Consider the following 17,402-nt stretch of genomic DNA (forward strand, 5'->3'; position numbering starts at 1 on the left):
GAAGATTGATAGCACTGCTTATGAAGATACTGGGAAGTAAAATAGCTATGGGTAAAGCTGGAGAGATCTACAGTCACTGACTCGTAAGGTAACAGGAAGTTTCATGAACATAGGTAAGAAATTACCTTGTTCAGACCTTCTAAGACAATAAACTAATTGAAGGGTTACTTGAGCAGTATGTTAAGTATTAAATTAATAACTTTGAGTTCTTATGCCTTAAGGCCTCAGAAGAAAATTCCTCTTTATTTTTTTCCCCTAAACTGAGGTCCAACAGGAAAAGTTTGACTTCCCTCAACCATGAGAGGTTAGGAACCAAATTATATAAAAGTCTTTGTCACCAAGATGATGATGTAAACAGAAAACATAAGATGGAGAACAAAACTGTGTCCAGATTAAATCATAATTATATTTGCTCTGCTTATCTGGCATTTCTAGCTACATAAATGGAAACTAGTAGGAATTTGCATACATGTTAGGATGAAAAAATTGCTCTGACAATTATTACAAATGTTTTTAATAGGTTTTAAGGCATTTATTTTTAGTTTCTCAGGATTGGTATTTGGAATAAACTCAGTAGTTCTGATTTCTTTCAGTCATGACATAGTGAACATGAGTGAATTAGCTTGTTAAAGGTTATTGTAACCAGCTAATGCTATGAGAAAGAAGTTAGTTGATATGTAGCTTGAATACAAAATACTTAAATTCATCTTCCTGTGAACTATTAAGCTAAAAGTTCTTAAGGTGTTTTTCTTTTCTATTACATTGTGCTGTTCCCACTACAGATTGAAGCAGATCAGGTTGACCTTGTTTTGTTGTGTGTTTTTTTTTTTTTATTGAGACTTTTCAGATTTGATTTGCTGTTTTATGATGGTACTTAACAAACTGAAACACCAGTAACACTGTCAGTGACTGACAATTTGTTATAAAGATAGTCGCTTTAGTGCTGTAGAGGAGCTGCTTAATCAGACTTCACTGCAAATATTTTTTATCAAAATGGTTGGAGTTTGGAAGGAAATGAATTTTACTGCATTTTTGCTATTCACTAGGCTATTTTCCTTCTATGTTTTTGATTTAAATCAATCTCTTTTCAGAGGCTATGTAGTCAGTACATCTGAAGTTTAAATACTTGGAAGGAGGTATCCTTAGGGAATGATAGACATCTTCGCTAGAGAGTTAGCTTGGGTGTGTTGTGCATATGCTTATTACGTGTTTTCTCAGATCATCTATATAATAAATTAGCATGCTCTGTAAACTCATGTTTCCACCTGAGTAGCTACTTCCTGACCGTTCTACTAGACTACAGAGCCTTCTGAAGACTAAGGATTGGGTAAGAAGGGCATGTTCTCAGCACCTGTGCCAGCCAGGTGACACCAGAAGTGACTGCTTCAGCTGGCTTTGGAGAGGAGGACAGTTTTGTGAGTTATTGTAACTGGAAACTCTGAAAAATCAGCATTTTTATTTATTTATCCTTGCAAGCAGTAAGTAGAGCAAGCACCAGCGGCCGTGGCCATCTTCAGGAGGTTCATGGCAGGGCCTGGCGGCAGTTGCCCACCACACACCGAGCCCCGTCCCCTCAGCGCACCTGGTCCCGCCCCCTGCGAGCAGGCGCGCCCCCCATTGGCTCCCGCCGCCTGCCACTTGCACGCGCGGGCGGAGCTGTTGTGGCACGTGAGGGCGGCGCACGTGGGCCCGTTACATAAAAGCGGCGCGCAGGCGCGCGCATGCGCGGGCGGCGGCCGGGAGGGGCGGGGCCGGCAGCGGGGCTGCACCGCGCCGCTTCTTCTCCTCCTCCTCCTCCAGCTGCCCCTCCCCCGGCCGCGCCGCGCCGCAGCGCCGCGGCTCCCGAGCACGATGAAGCAGCAGCACCCGCAGCAGCCCGCCCAGCAGCAGCAGCAGCAGCAGCAACCGCCGTCGGCCGGCGCGGGCGTGCCGGCCTTCCTCAGCAAGCTGTGGGCGCTGGTGGGCGAGGCGCCCAGCAACCAGCTCATCACCTGGAGCCAGGTGCGGCGCCGACCGTTGGGCCCGCCTCGGGGAGGGGAGGGGGGGTACCCGCGCTGAGGGGGGGGGGCTCGCAGCCGTTTAACGGCTGGAAGGGAAGGCGGCGGGGGTGGGGGGGGGCGAGGCCGGGCCGCAGGCGGCGGCCACGTGGGGATGGCGGTGCGGGAGCCCCCCCCCACAACGCCGCCACCCCTTTGTTCGCGGCTGGCCCCGGGGGGCACCGCGGTGGGTGCGGAGGGGCCCCCCTGGGGATATGGGGGGGGGGGGGGGGGGGAAAGGTGCGCCGTGAGCCCATCGGGCGTGTCTGGCTGGGCTTGGTCGTCCCTCAGAAATAAATATGTAAAAAATAAATAAATAAATAAATAAATAATAAAAAGGGAAACGGGCCCCGGGTGGCCTTCCTCTCGGATCCTTTGTGGGCAAGTGCCAGGCTGCGAAATCCGCGGGTGCCTGAAAATACCGTAAAGCAGGACGCGCCCGCCTCCTTGCAGCCCGGCGGGGCGGTGCGGGAGGCGCGGGGCTGGGCGGCGGGGGCTCTCCCGCAGCGCCGCGCGGATTGTTGCACCATAACGTCATGCCTCTCTCTATCTTAAACGGTGTCCCAGCGGCGTGTGTAAAAGGGCCTGTTCTCAAACCGCCTTGGCATCTTCGGGTGGTGCTGAGATGGCTGCTCTCAGCTCGGTTTATTTTAAATATTCAGGCAACCATCAAGGGTTGCCTGCGCTTGCCATCGCTGCACTGATACCAGGTTACCGGTGACTTCAACCTGAACGTTTTGGAGAGGGAAACTCGTGGATTCTGCCTGGACCACAGCAGCTTTCCATCTGCTTGTTTCCTTTGGAAGAGAGATGCTGAGGGCTGCTTACCTTACCTGCCATTTTTGCCACCTTATGGACATTTCCCAAATGTATTTATGTATTTATCTTAAGTAAATGTACCAAGGCTGCTACTAGATATCTTTGTATTATTTTCTTAATTAAAAATCAAGGCCAAATTGTTAGAGATTCTGCAAGGCAATTTGTGGAAGGAAGATCTACTGATCGTGGTTCGTGTTAGCAGCATTTAGCAGCATTTAGCAGCATTTAGCAGTTCTTGGGTGGCAGAGGATATTGGCAGCCCTTGGTATGCAAGTGTTTGCCTGTTTTAAAAATACACTATGTCAGGTGTAATAGTGGAGAAAAAGTGCTATAACTCTAACATTTCACTTTTTTCTGTACAAGTCGATGTCTCTACACTGGGAGGATAGACACTGAAGAACAACCATGTTGTCTCTCCATATACCTATCTCAGTGGAGGCTGGGGTGACATTGAAACACATACAGGGAATGACAGATTAAATACTTGGACGATTGTTGTATGCTGCTGTTAGTAAGAATAAGACTGTATTCAGCTATGTAGTAAGGCTTCGCTGAGTTAAAGTCAGGCCTTAACCTAACGTCTGTTTACATCAGTGTAGATGATTGTCAAGGCAACAAGGACTAGTAGAACTATCTCCCAAATTGTTCTGCTGTAGGTCTGAAAATTCTCAAAGTACCAGTGAAGTCAGGTGCTGTGTGAAAGCTGTCTTTTGGTGTTACAGGTCACTAGCACCAGTTGAATACCTTCAGCTGGTGAGTTACGTTAATGCATTAGCTAAAGTCATCTGTTCGTGCTGTTTTGCTTCCCATTTTCTTTATGCTGGCTGATTCTCAGCAGGAGATAGGTATACATTACTGGGAAGTTGGGAACCTTTCATCTTCCTACTGTTCTCAGATTTGTGCTTGTAACACATCTAATGGCATTCCATTTATAAATCGTGCTTCTGGTGATCCTTGCTTGCTTGTCAGAAACAAGTTCTTAGGCAAAGGTCTTCACATAGTCTCGTGGCTGGTTTTTCAAGCTGGTTAGGGAATGTACAGCTGCTGGCATTGCGGGGGGGGGAGGGTAAGAAACAAGTGGGGAGCCCTGTGAACTAAAGGGCTTCTGAGCAGATGGAGTATCAGTGATGGCATTTGTCAAAGATGGTAGGCTTCTCCGTAGGTGCAAAGTGAGAGTACTGTGGGTAGACCACAGAGAAACCTGTACCATTTTGAAGCATCTGATTTGCATCCTGCCAATTACTTGTCCTTTAGTTAATGGAGCAATATCATTGAAGAACAAAGAGCAGAGCCTTCTTTCTATTTTAATCTCAGCCCGTGGATGAAATTTGAGGACCAGTTCAGTGGGGAAAAGATCAGTCCTCCCTCACAGTTGGCATCACAGGGAGAGAGGTATTGTCTTGAGTGCTGTTTGGTAACTGAAATCCAGTGGACACCCTCAGCTTTTCACAGTTTCACCTTCTCTACAGGTCTTACCAAACTAGTCATGCTTTTATGATGAGAAGCGGAAGGGACTTAAGCTGTGTTTTGTTGTGTTGCGGTGGCTTTTTTGTTTTTTACCTTGCACAATCTCTTTGCTTTGTTCCTTCCCAAGACTGTGAAGCTACATACAACATCGACAGTATTCTGCTGTAGTGGCACTGATACTTGTTGGTAAACTGGTCGTTAATTCATTTCTCTTGAGGAAGTGAAGAGTAACAATAGAAATGTTTCCCTTTAGATATGGATAGCAATGTAAATTAGGAATTCTCTGTTGCTTTGCAGCTGCAGGGTTTGTACACTTTTGTTGTGGAAAACTGTAGGCAAGCAGATCAGTTTTGTGCTGCATGCACAAAGGAAGCATTCCTATGCGGTGATTAATTCTAAAAGCCCAGAGTGTTTTCTACAATAGTCTTTAAGAAGCTTAATGTCTCTCTCGTTTTAGAATGGCCAGAGTTTCTTGGTGTTGGATGAACAGAGATTCGCAAAAGAGATTCTTCCCAAATACTTCAAGCACAACAACATGGCAAGCTTTGTCAGACAGTTAAACATGTGTAAGTTCTTGGGTTTTTTTTGGTTTCTGGCATAGTTCACGATCCTGCATGTGTTTAGTTATAGAGTATTTCCTTTGAGCATTTCTGCTGCGTTCTCTGCTACTAGGTTGCTGTCGCATTCTTAAAACTGATAAAAGGACAGTCGGAGCAATATAGTTTGTTTTCCTTAACGTGGGCTTTGAGAGATTTTTTTTTTCTTTTTTTTTTTTATTAAAGATGGTTTCCGTAAAGTTGTCCATGTTGATTCGGGGATTGTCAAACTGGAGCGAGATGGTCCAGTAGAGTTTCAGCACCCGTATTTTAAGCAGGGTCGGGAGGACTTGTTGGAACACATTAAAAGGAAGGTTAGTGAAAACTCAATATGTAAAAAAGCTATACCAGTAAGTATAAATGAATAGCAAATTATATGTTATGTTTAATTGCAAGATTGTGAGTACAAATGAGCGTGGTGGAGTCTGGAGAAGTAAATAAACTGTGCTGCTCTCATTCATACACATAAGATCTATTTAAAGGCATTTGGGGGTTTTGACTATTTGACTAGGCTCCTCTAAGTATTTCCCTGTCGTAGTTTGACAGGCAGCAAAAATTAGGTGTGTAAATAGAACATTTAGCAAACATCTACTAGGAGTGCAACACGTGCTTAGACTGTACCGTCACTAAACAGTCTGTTTATGTAGCTTGTTTCAGAGCGCAGCTACCGCAAGTAGTAAAGTTTCCACCAAGGAGGAGGAAAAACATAAAAACACACATATTTCTGAAATTTGCTCTGTTGTTATTCTAAATAGAGTGAATAAGAACATTGTTATGAAACAAATACACATTAAACTGTGGTGGGAGACACTTTTTAGCGTGGGTTAGTTTGAAGCAGTTATGATACAGAGCACTGGGTACAATGCCTGGAAAATCTGAATGAATACAAATGTGATAACTAAAACTAATATGGTGTCTGTTGTAAGGAGTTTCTGTATTATAGTATTTGATGTTTGTTTTATTACTAACTCATAGTATCAACACTAGACAAAATATACTTGATCTACAAAATAAAATAATAAAAATAAGTAAAGCGTTGCTTCTGGATTCTCATCTTTTAAAGGTTTCTTCTTCAAGACCTGAAGAAAACAAGATACGCCAGGAGGATCTCTCCAAAATAATAAGTAGTGCTCAAAAGGTGCAAATTAAACAAGAGACTATTGAATCTCGATTGTCTGCTCTGAAAAGGTAAATGTCCCATCAGCAACTCAGCTCTGAAATTGAGTAATTCTGACAATAGATATTGGAGAACAAATCTGACTTAAGTGTGAGACACAGTTTTAAGGATTTCTGAGTGTCCAACTGTAACTATTGCTTTGGGAAGAGAAATTTCAGTAAAAGAATTGCATTTAAAATGGAATGTTTTGATATGACTTAAAGTAATAAGCAAAGTTGGTGCTTGAAGAACTGTCTAGTAGTAGGCAATTAAACACTATGTTTAATTTTAGTTCCATAATGGTGCCAAGGCTGAATATTAAGTAAGTTCTTAGAGTAGAGTATGCTGAGAATGAGTGACTTCAAGTATGAAATAGTTACTGTGTTTAGTCTGAGGCAGAGTTTGGTTTGTGCAAATTGCTTGTGATACCTTCATACTATAATTAATGTTTTTGCTCATTACTTTTTTATTTTCCTTGTATTGTCTTCATTCCCTCACTGCTGAAATTGCAGAACAATTAATACTTATAAAAATCTGATTAGAAATCTAATTTGGATATTCATTAGTTACCTCAGCCACAAAGATATAGAATCAAAAATCAAAATATAAATATTTTTAGAACGGTATATCTTGTGTAGTTATTATTCTCAACAATATGAGAGATGTGTGTCACAAATGTATGAGTGTGTAGATGCAGACAGGATAATACAGGGATAAGCTCTTGCACTGTAAGTCAGAGCACCTCCATGGTAACTCTTCCTCAGGACTCTGAATTAACAAAATAAATGACTGCTCGTCTCTGCAGCAGAGGTGAGCAGTATGTTCAAGTTTTGAGAATGACATAGTGTCATTCAGTTGGTGTTTTCAGTTCTAAGTACTTGTGTGATAGAGTATTCAAATGTGAACATTTTGGCCAGGAAGGGTCTTTATTAGAAACTGGTCAGTCTAAATTAAAATGCTCACATTCATCCTTTTGAATCATAGATGAATTCAGGTTGGAAGGCAGCTCAGGAGGCCATAAGGTTCAAAGCCCTGCTCAGAGCAGGGCTGACTGGTTAAAATGACATTTGGTTGCTAACAACCTGACAGTTTGTAGAGATAAGAAGACAGAGGGGTCGGTGTTTGATACCCATCTTGTTCCACGAGTTTAAAATGATTTAAGTAGAAACAAGCTAAATCAGAAGACCTGGTCCTACAAAAACATGTTCATAAAGCTGGTGGAAAGGTTGAGAAAGTTCAGAATCCCTGACTGCAGTTACTAAATTTGTGATGAAACTGTGCCTTTAAATTGTGTGTTAGACATTAATCCTCAGACTGCTGCTAATCTTCATCATACTGCCTATCAGCAGCTGTTTGTGAAAAATAAGCTTAAGGTTTCCTAAAAACATGAAACACCAATGGAGAGATTTTCTTCCCGTTTTGGCATTCATCTGTGTTGAAAACTAAACAACGAAACAGAGGAGGGTGGTATGTTGTCTTATCCACTGAAGCTTTTGGTGTTCTTTATCTACTGATTAATATGCTTTATGCTGTTGGAAACAATAAGGTTCATGGATACGATGGCAAGGGTCACTCTACAGCACTTTTTATAGTATCTCTGTTCTGGACTCTTGTGAGAACTGCAACAACCAAGGTTTGTGAAATGGCAGTGTTCCCTGAAAGCTGCCAGCTCTGCTGTGCTCCTATTTTTCAGCACCTAATATGTGCCCCTTTACTGAAGCTAATAAAGGCAACTGTTATAACCTACAGCTGCTTGTAAGGCTCGTTCTACAAAGGTGCTTTCAAGGTGGATGTAGTTTCTGATAGATGTCTTGCATCTAGCAAGAGGTCTGTGAGGAGGGGCATGCAGGCTTGATGAGAAAACGCAGTATTTACTGGTGAAAGGGCTGTTCCCAAGGGATATTACTTAGCTGTTTAGTCCTTTGCTGCTGCCAGAAACTAGTGGTATGTTTGTTTAATTTTTATTTATTTATTTATTTATGAAAGTGAAGAGAAAGTAAACAAAGGAAACAAAATAGTAAATTTTGAAATGCTGAATGTGTGTGTAATAAGTATTTCTCTGGGAAGAAATATGTTTTAAGGAGGCTGGAAGTTCTCTTCAAGCTATTCGTTGTGTTTGGTTCTCCATTTTGTAGTTAGTTATTTGTGAAGTTTGTTGACTTTGTGATTTTTTTTCACTGAAACCTAAAAACACATTTCAAAGAGGTTTAATGAAACTAACTAATCTTTAACAAAAAATATTCCTGTGAATATTTCAAACATTTGATTTTTTAAATTTTGATTTTTAAATTATCCTTTTCAAACAGAGAGAATGAATCTCTTTGGAGAGAAGTTGCAGAACTGAGAGCAAAACACTTGCAACAACAGCAAGTTATTAGGAAGGTAAGACTTTGTTCAAACATCAGTATGAGAGCTACTAAGCTAGGATACCCTGTCATGTTACCTTTCTTTGCCGTCACTCTTTTATCATAGCATGGGAAATAACTTCTTAATAAAAGAACAACTGGGTGGTGCATGGTGAGCAAACCTTTATGAAACAAACATTCAGTATATTTCACCCCAAAAGCAAAAGTTAAGGCCAAAACTCTTGTAAACATTTTCAAAGAAAGAATTCCAGTAACATCGTAAATCATTCATTAAGATGCCCTTAAAATGGTCCATTGGTTTTTGATTTCTTCAGGAATCAGATGACTAATAGACTGTACTGACAGATCTCTGGAAAAACTGTATCTTACGACAAGAATTATGAAGTTCAGTATTGGAGATTAATTCCACTTAATACTAACTGTGTATTTCTAATGTTATTGGAAAAATAGGTTATTGAATGCAATGCACTGCTAATATGTTAGCTTAGCTTAGCAGTTTTTTAGATTTATTATCTGCCAAAACCAATGTAAATGCAAAGAGTTTACAGATTCTTATTTTGTTTATGTATCAGAAATAGTAATACTATAAGCAGCCTTATAGCAGAGACTTTTGCTGATCTTTTTTTCAGTTTGTTCAAGCCAGAGACTTTCATTTAGTCCTTAAATTTAAAACATATGTGAAAATAGGCTGAGATTTCAAAGGGAAAAGCAGCTGATGAATACTGTCAACTGTATGTATCTTTTTTTTTTTTAAATCTGTCAAAAAAGCCTTTCATCAGGCCCAGTATTTATAGATACAGGTTATATATATAGTCAACACCCTTACGTGCCTTCTGTCATTAGAATTAGAATTCTTCTGATAGTCTGAGTTACTGGATTTTTTAATATATTCTGAGTGATGTGTAAAAAATGATTACTTGATATGTGGAAAAAAAGCCTTTCTCAAACAAGTGATTAACTCTCTTTTTAGATATTACCAGCCATGTTTTCTGATCTACCTTGATTTATAATTCTTTTGAACAGTTTTGTATAGAAAACACTACACACAAAATAAGTGATGTGCTATTTTGGTATAGATTTGGTTAACAAAGTCTTATGCTATGAGGTATGTTGGTGGTCAGAGAAAAGCAATTACAGGGTAGATTGACTAATGATAGTATTATTTTCCTCATAGATTGTGCAATTTATTGTTACCTTGGTGCAGAATAACCAACTAGTGAGCCTAAAGCGCAAGAGGTAAATATGGCCTTGAAAACTTGCTATCCAGTAAGTATACTGACATGTTTTGTTGAATAAAATGGAAGAATTAGTTCTGAGATGGCTTTCTTCCTTTACTGTGATTTAGGCCTCTTCTTCTGAACACTAACGGACCTACAAAGTCAAATGTATTTCAGCAAATTGTGAAAGAACCAGCTGACAGTAACCATCATGTAAGTTCTTTTTGTTTGTCTTTTTTTATGCGTGCAATTTGTTCTGGTGAAGGAAGGAGAGCAGGAGGAGCAGACAGATCAAGTAACATGTCATATTGGGGGTAGAAACATAACTGTACTGAGAGCTTTCAGCTTCTGGAAGCAGTATACCATGTGTATCCTTCAGAAGCCAAGTGAGTTTATAACTACCATTCATTTTTCAGTATGAACATATGTAAACCACTTACCTGTGTATTAAATACGGCTACATGTGATACTACTGAAAGCAGTGTGCTTTTTACAATAGTGCCTTTAAGCATGTGTATGTTCTGCTGTTGTCTCCTGGAGCTGAGGGCCCCATGCAGGGACAAGAATCCACCCTGTGCTGCTTGAATGTGTCACAGCTCTGAAAGTTACTTTCTCCTGCACAAATAATTGTGGATGGAGAAATCATCAGAATGAGTGCTCTAGCAAGTACTACTTAAATGGCAGGTCAAGGCTAGTAGTCACTTTTTTTAGTGTTTGTACTTCTCATGTAGTCCTGTCTTTGTATCTTTTTTGTTGCTTTTGCTAGTATATTTTTATTTCTATGCCTGTATTACTTGCCAAGCACTTGTTTGCTGTAGCAGCTCTTCTCCAGTTTGTTCATTTATTTATTCATGTCTTTTTTCTGTTAAACTTGGATCCATACAAACCCCTTGTAATCTCCAATGTGTTGGGAAATTCTTCTACTGTTTTAAATTGCAACATTGTAAGATGCAGTGATAACTGAACAGAATGCTGAAGCTAATTGTCCTTTTGTCCCCTGACTCTTTTTAAAATAATTCTCAGGTACCTCTCAACAGAACTGAAGGGTTAAAACAAAGGGACCAAATTTCAGATGACATCATTATTTATGATGTTACTGAGGATGTGGCGGATGAGGACAATACCATGGTTGATGAAAATCCTCCTGTTACACCAGAGGCAAATGAAGACAGCACTTCAGATTCTTCCAAGTAAGAGGTCTCTAGAATTCTGTATAGGTATTTGGCTGTCAATGCTGTGTATTATGAAATAATTCAGATGTCTTAGATACTGTTTAAAGCGGTAAGAAAACTCCATGTATAGGAGCGTCATCTGTGAATTCGCGCTAGGTTTCCTCTGAATTCCAACCAGTTAACTGGCTGTCAGAGTTTTAATATATTGAAGATAGAAACTAGTGAGAAGTAATCTGTATTATTGTGCTTTGTTAAGTGTGCTACTTGTCGAAAGACAGAATAATTGATGTCTTCTTACTTCTGGTTGTGAATACAGACAGGAATGGCATCCCTTCTTTTTAAATTTATTTTTTTTGTGGAGATTAACTTGCATGTGCTGTTTATCAAGTGTTGATGTGGTCTTTGAACATTACTATGCTGGGGAATTTTGGTGTGGTTTTTTTTTTGGTGTTTTTTTTTTTTTTTCAGTCCAAAGTGGTTTGAGACTACATTTCTTCTTTCTGTACTTAGCATTATAGAAGTAGTTCCTCATTTGCATGGTATTGATAGGACCTGTATTATGCCCCAAGGAATACAATTTAGAGATTCGTAGTTTATGCTTGAACTATGTCGTTTATGCTAGTACTGTTATGTTTGTTGAACTGATGTCTGGAAATGCATTCTCTGATAGAAAAGCTTAATGAAGGTAAGACAGTACAACTACTTAAGGGTTAAGAAAACCACCAGCATACAGAGGAAAGCCAGTTATTTAAGACTTTTTTTCCTGGTTGTTTTGGTTGCCTTTCTGGTGTACAAAGCAAGCTTAATTAACTGTAACACAGTTGACTGAGATCCTTCATGTTACGACTAATCCAGAGTTGAATTTTGTCCCACCAGAAAGATGGAAAGTACACATAGTCTGTCTTGTTTGGCAGCCTCATATGCTTTGGCCTCCTTCATAGCTACTTCACATTTATATGAAAGCTTTTCTTGTTCTAACGCAAAAACACCACTGTTTTTCTATGTTTGTAATAGTTGCTAATGTGGTCTAGCAGAACAGTGTCTACTAGCTGAACTTCATTAAAAAAGTAACTAGGTGTATGGAATAGTGTACCAATTTGTGTATGGAATACCTTAATTCATTTGCCTTGTTTTACAGCTGCAGTCATTCTCCTGATATAGTAATTGTGGAAGATGATAATGAGGAAGAATACGCTCCTGTAATTCAAGGGGATAAAAGCACAGAATCAGTTGCTGTCCCAGCTAATGATCCCCTCAGCCCTGTCAGTGACAGTACAAGTCCGCTCATGTCAAGTGCTGTACAGCTGAACAGCCAGTCAACTTTAACTGCAGAAGATCCAGTCTCAATGATGGATTCCATACTCAATGAGAGTGGAGTAATTTCACAGAATATAAATCTTCTTGGAAAGTGAGTAGCCTGATGTTTTTACATATTAGAACTGATTGAAATTCAAAGGACTGAACTGGTAATGTTGTATTAAGGCATATATATTATGCTGGTAATGTTCTAGTCTGTAAAGATCCTTCCATTTTAGGTATTTTACCATGGGACCCCCTCTGATTTTCATCATGAAGGGAGTGAATTGGAGTACATAATCTGACAGTGTAATGTTGTAAATAACGCTGTTTAAACTGATGATGCTGTCAAGATCTATATGCAGGATTCTTGCAGGCAGATTGGACTTCATTAGGACTAGTAAGAGGCAGGAGTTCTGTCTCTGCTGATGATAATCATAGTCAAGAGATGTGATTTCTCTTTTGGAGCACCTGTCTGCTTTACTTGGCTTCTTCTCTAAAAAGTAGGGTTGAAAGTTGTCAGTCTTTTCGAGAAGTTAAGTTAATGAAAAAGTCAAAATAGTGCTGGTAAAGATTTTTAGATGACGTAGTACATCTGTATAAAACTTATGTGTTTTTTTTTTCTTTCTTCTGTTAGTGGATACAGTAATACAATACTGGTTTTTTCTTCTAGAGTTGAACTTCTGGATTATCTTGACAGTATTGACTGCAGTTTAGAGGACTTCCAGGCCATGTTATCAGGACGACAGTTCAGCATAGATCCAGATCTACTGGTTGATGTAATTTTCTCTGTTTATTTCAATATTTCTAGCATTTTGGTAATACACTCAAGAAAATATTTGTGTGGACTGTTACTGTTTAAAATGCTCAAGATTGTATTTTGCTCTTCCTTTCAAAAAGGACAGTTATAAATATTTGTGAATATGTGTTTCTGGGGCACTGGTATAACTGTACTACACCACTGCCCAAGTGCATGCTGTGGTGATGACAGTGATGTAAATTTTTGATCAAAGAATGGCTTTTAGTGAAATAACGTTTTTATTTGTTGCTACATGAACTCAGACACCAACTAGATTAATACTTTTGCTTTGAAATGGCCTAGCACGGAATCTGTTGTCATCTCAATGAACTTGGGTTAAAAAGGCTCTTGGCATTTATTTTAGGTTTTCTGATGTTTCAAGTTATTTCTTGGGAGTTATGTGTATGTTCTCAATTTCTCTTCAGGTTCACATCTATCAGAATGATCTAGGTTGGAAGGGGTCTATGCAGGCCATCTAGTCCAACCTCCTCACTCAAGGGCCAACTTGAAAGTTAGATCATGTTGCTTGGGCCTTGTCCACTCAAATTCTGCAGTCTCCAAAGGGAGTTTCCATGGCCTCCCTGAGTGCCTGCTTCAGTGCTTTGCTCTCTGTGAAGAACTTCCTTCTGTCAGTCCAAATTCTCCCTACTACAGCATGTCATTCTTGCATCTTGTCCTCTATCCACCTCTGTGGAGTTTGTCTTCCCTGCATCACCTCTTTACCAGTAGTGGAAGGGTGCAGTTAGTGCCCTTGTCTGCCCTCTACAGACAAGATAAGCCATGTTTTCTCAGCCCATTTTATGTCTCATGCCCCCTAACCATCTGTGGCCCTTTGGACTCTGTGTAGTTTGAGAATTCTCATACTGGGAAGCTTAAAACCAATCGCTCCCTGCAGCACAATCATACTGCTGGTTTACATGGGGTGTTGTCTCCCAGGTCCGTTTCCAAGGAGCTGTTCCCTGTCCGTTCGGTCACTAACCTAGGCTGGTGCATGAAGTGGTTGTGTCCTAGATACATTTGTTTGTTGAACTCAATGGAGTACTTTTTGGGCCTCTTCCCCAGCTTGCTAAGATCCCTCTTAACAGCTCTGCTCCCTATATATTGTTGACTCCTTCCAGTTCAGTGTCACTTGAAAACTTCTTCAGGGTATGTTCCTCCTTATTGTACACACAATTCTCCATGGAGCAAAGTAATAATGAATTGGTGATTCTCAGACTGCAGTGAACCATGTTACTCTGAGTTAGACATGCTTACAGTTGTTTCCTTTGTGAGTGAAGTTCATGCGATTCCAAAATATGCTCCGAAAATTTTCTTTGCAGAAGTGGTAACTATCTGTAAATAAACTCTAATCCTAACTGAGAGCAAAAACACTGCAGGGATTACTGAGGGCAAAAACACTGCAGGGATTATTCTCACACATGCAGATGTGACGTTCTTGTATTCTTAATAGGAACATCGAGATACTTAAAGCTTGATGTGTTTTGTCTTATTCAGCTTTTTACAAGCTCCGTGCAGATGAATCCCACAGATCATATCACTAATGCCAAAGTAAGTTTCAAACCCATCATTGCTCAATGTACACACAGTAGTGAGAGATTCAAACTTTTTTCATCCTGTCCTGTTTTCTTTACTGGTATAATAGCACTTTTTTCATGCTCTTGCTTTTAAGTCTTCCATGAGTATAGGAAGGCTGCAGTTGAATTCATCCTGTTAGGCTTGAAATAGGAAGGGGGAAAACACTCTAATTAGCAACGTATAATGTCATTTGAAACTGTGAAACCAGAACTTTTGTTACCAGCCTCTTTTGTAAAGATTTTTGTATCTTCTGTCCCAAGTTTTAGTACTTACAAACATACTTTGTCAAAATGTTTCCGTCTGTGCTGTCTGGTGGGCAAGGAAACATTAGAATAAGCAGTAGAGCAACATACTAGCTCTTTGAGTTTGTCCTGTTTGTAAGCATTAGTTTTTGGTTTTGCTTGAATAAATCCGTGTTTCCATTTCACATTTTCTCAGCCATGATCCGTTAGCGTGAGTAACTAATACCAGTGCATCCCTTCACAAATATTTTTTTAAATGGTTGGTCAGCTAAGTTCTAACATCATTGCCGTTGCATTGAAAGAAGCTTTGAGGAGTATGTATTTTAGATTTTATTTTGTTTTCCAGATGGAGACAAAGGGAATAGAAACTACAAAGAATAATGCTGGTCCAGCTGCTTCACAGGAAACGCAAGTTTTTAAGCCCAAATCAGGTTAGTTGTAATAAGTGTTTTGTTGAAATGTTTTAAGAGTTGAGCAAGCATTGTTCTAAAAACTGTCTCAATTATTTGCTTGTCTAGGTTTGTATGATGCTGATAAGCAAATAACCAAAACAAAATATTTATTATATTTGCTTTTTAAGTTTTTGGCACTATACCAGCCATAGAGAATCTGATGTTCTGCAGGAGAATCTGGATAAATAACTTTATGTAGGGATGTAATGAATGTAGTAACTCTAATAATTCAAAACAAGCACATAGAACTTTTCATTATTAATCATTTTTAAAATAAGTTACATGGGGTGTTGTTTTTTTTGTTGCTTTTTCTCTTTGTCTTTCTACGTGTAGGATGGCATGTGAACTGATAATCTTTTGGGAATTTTTTCCTTTAGATAAGCAACTCATACAGTATACTGCATTTCCACTGCTTGCATTCCTTGATGGGAACCCAGGTTCCAATGTTGAGAGTGGGAGCTCCACCACCGAAACTCCTTCCTCTGTGGACAAACCGCTGGAAGTGGACGAGCTCCTGGAGAGCAGCCTGGATCCCGAACCAACTCAGAGCAAGCTGGTGCGGCTGGAGCCGCTGACAGAGGCAGAAGCAAGTGAAGCCACACTGTTCTATTTATGTGAACTTGCCCCAGCACCCATGGACACAGACATGCCGTTCTTGGATAACTAATGCAGTGGGGACTCTGTATATAGTCATGAAGATGAACTATTTATTTAGAATATTGTTTGGTATATGAGTTTTTTGTAAATCACTGTTTTATGTAACCAGATAATGTGGAATTCAAAATATCTTTCCTATCTTCCTTCAAGCAATTGTTTAACTACGCTGTGTAGTACTGTGTACACAGCGTACTATTAGGCACCATTGGCAATACCAAGTCAGACTGTTACTATACTGCTGTCAAACACTTGGTATACTACACATATCTCTAAATATCCAAGGTAACTGAACACTTGTTAAGAATAAGCTTTGATTTATGGTTTCTTCCACTTCTGGTCTTACATATGATAACGTAAAATAGTAGTGTATGGTTAGGGAGCACTGACTTTCTGTATCGTTTTTTTTTTCTATTTTTTACAACATTTTGTTTAATAAACATGAAGCTTTTTTGGGGTGGGGGGGAACCAGGACCCGATGTAGGCTTTTTTTTTTCCCTGCTTGAACTGGGAACAAAGTGCCTGTACCTTGCTAAATCTTGGTTCTGCCTTACTTTCACTTCAGTGGAAGTGCTTATACATAGCACAAACTGGGGAAAAGTTCTTTACAGCCACCAGGCCCCTTGACTGCATGAGTACTTTTAACTTGGACCATCTACTCTGACAAAATAAATGTTACTTAAGTGTGATAATTGGGAAGAGTTGGTCTCTTATTCCATGTGCCAAATGAATATTAATTCAACAGACTTGGTATTTAATACCTTATTCAAAATTTGTCTTCCTATGCATATTTTTTAGAAAGTAATTTCATCCGCAAGTTTTGAGGTTTATATATAAAACACCAACAGTAGTAAAAAAAAAAAAAAGTGGCTAATACAGCAAATTAATTTCTTTCAGCAGTACACTAAATAATTTTACTTTTTCTTTCTGATAGCTGCTGCAGAGTCCACTACTTCCTTTTAGTGGAAAAGTTCTATCCTTACTCCAAAGGTGTGTGTGTTTACTGTCAGTCAGGCTTCTGTGCTCATTCAAGAGCTGAATAGCAGAGGAGTTAGATGGCTGTGGTAGGTGACAAGCAACAGATCTGTGACTTAGCGTATGCTAAATCCATAAACATAGAGCTTTGTCCTCAAAGCTGTAGCTACAGTGCTTTGTAAGAAACTTCAGGGTAGGATGGCCCTGTAGGTAGAGGAACTGGAATTTAGTACTAATTTCTCAGACATGTAAGAGGAAAATATCTTCTACAATAGTGTAAGTGTATTACAAGTGACTGTTGACAGTGGGGTTTTTGTTTGATTTTAAAGGTATTGTCTAGCCACTTCCACAAATAGCAGACTATGCACCTTCCCCTTTCAGGGAAGGACCAGTTACTTGTTACAGGACTCAGGAACTACGCTATTAAGATAGGTGAAACACCTGAATGTGAATGCTAAAGCTTAAAAAAAAAAGTATATAAAAAAAAAATATGAAGCAGCTCAAATTATGTTTCATTCCCTACTTCATGATGAAGTAGGACATGCAGCTAAAACACTAACAAGATTTACACATGTGAGAG

The 17,402-nt window shown here is 39.6% G+C and overlaps 1 protein-coding gene across 2 annotated transcripts; it reads left to right on the plus strand.

Annotated features, from left to right (window-relative positions):
• Positions 1-1,796: 1,796 nt before the first annotated feature.
• HSF2 (heat shock transcription factor 2) lies at positions 1,797-16,533 on the plus strand. 2 transcript variants are annotated; one of them, XM_082756655.1, is made up of 13 exons: positions 1,798-2,001; positions 4,780-4,888; positions 5,105-5,232; positions 5,982-6,106; positions 8,381-8,456; positions 9,615-9,676; positions 9,786-9,870; positions 10,681-10,847; positions 11,968-12,237; positions 12,799-12,904; positions 14,419-14,472; positions 15,088-15,172; positions 15,571-16,533. In XM_082756655.1, the coding sequence occupies exons 1-13, from the start codon at positions 1,852-1,854 to the stop codon at positions 15,858-15,860; spliced, it is 1,707 nt and encodes a 568-aa protein (XP_082612781.1). In that variant the 5' UTR covers positions 1,798-1,851; the 3' UTR covers positions 15,861-16,533. The 2 variants fall into 2 exon arrangements, with proteins under 2 accessions (XP_082612782.1, XP_082612781.1); XM_082756656.1 differs by lacking the exon at positions 14,419-14,472 and having other exon boundaries at positions 1,797-2,001.
• Positions 16,534-17,402: the final 869 nt, after the last annotated feature.

Source organism: Aythya marila, assembly GCF_965140915.1.
Source record: "Aythya marila genome assembly, chromosome: 3".
Taxonomy (NCBI): Eukaryota; Metazoa; Chordata; class Aves; order Anseriformes; family Anatidae; genus Aythya; species Aythya marila.

Coding starts and splice junctions, on each gene's coding strand:
- HSF2 (XM_082756655.1), top strand. CDS start 1,852: ATGAAGCAGCAGCACCCGCAGCAGCCCGCCCAGCAGCAGCAGCAGCAG. Junction 5,233..5,981: donor TGGAACACATTAAAAGGAAG/GTTAGTGAAAAC, acceptor CATCTTTTAAAG/GTTTCTTCTTCAAGACCTGA. Junction 14,473..15,087: donor ATCATATCACTAATGCCAAA/GTAAGTTTCAAA, acceptor TTTGTTTTCCAG/ATGGAGACAAAGGGAATAGA.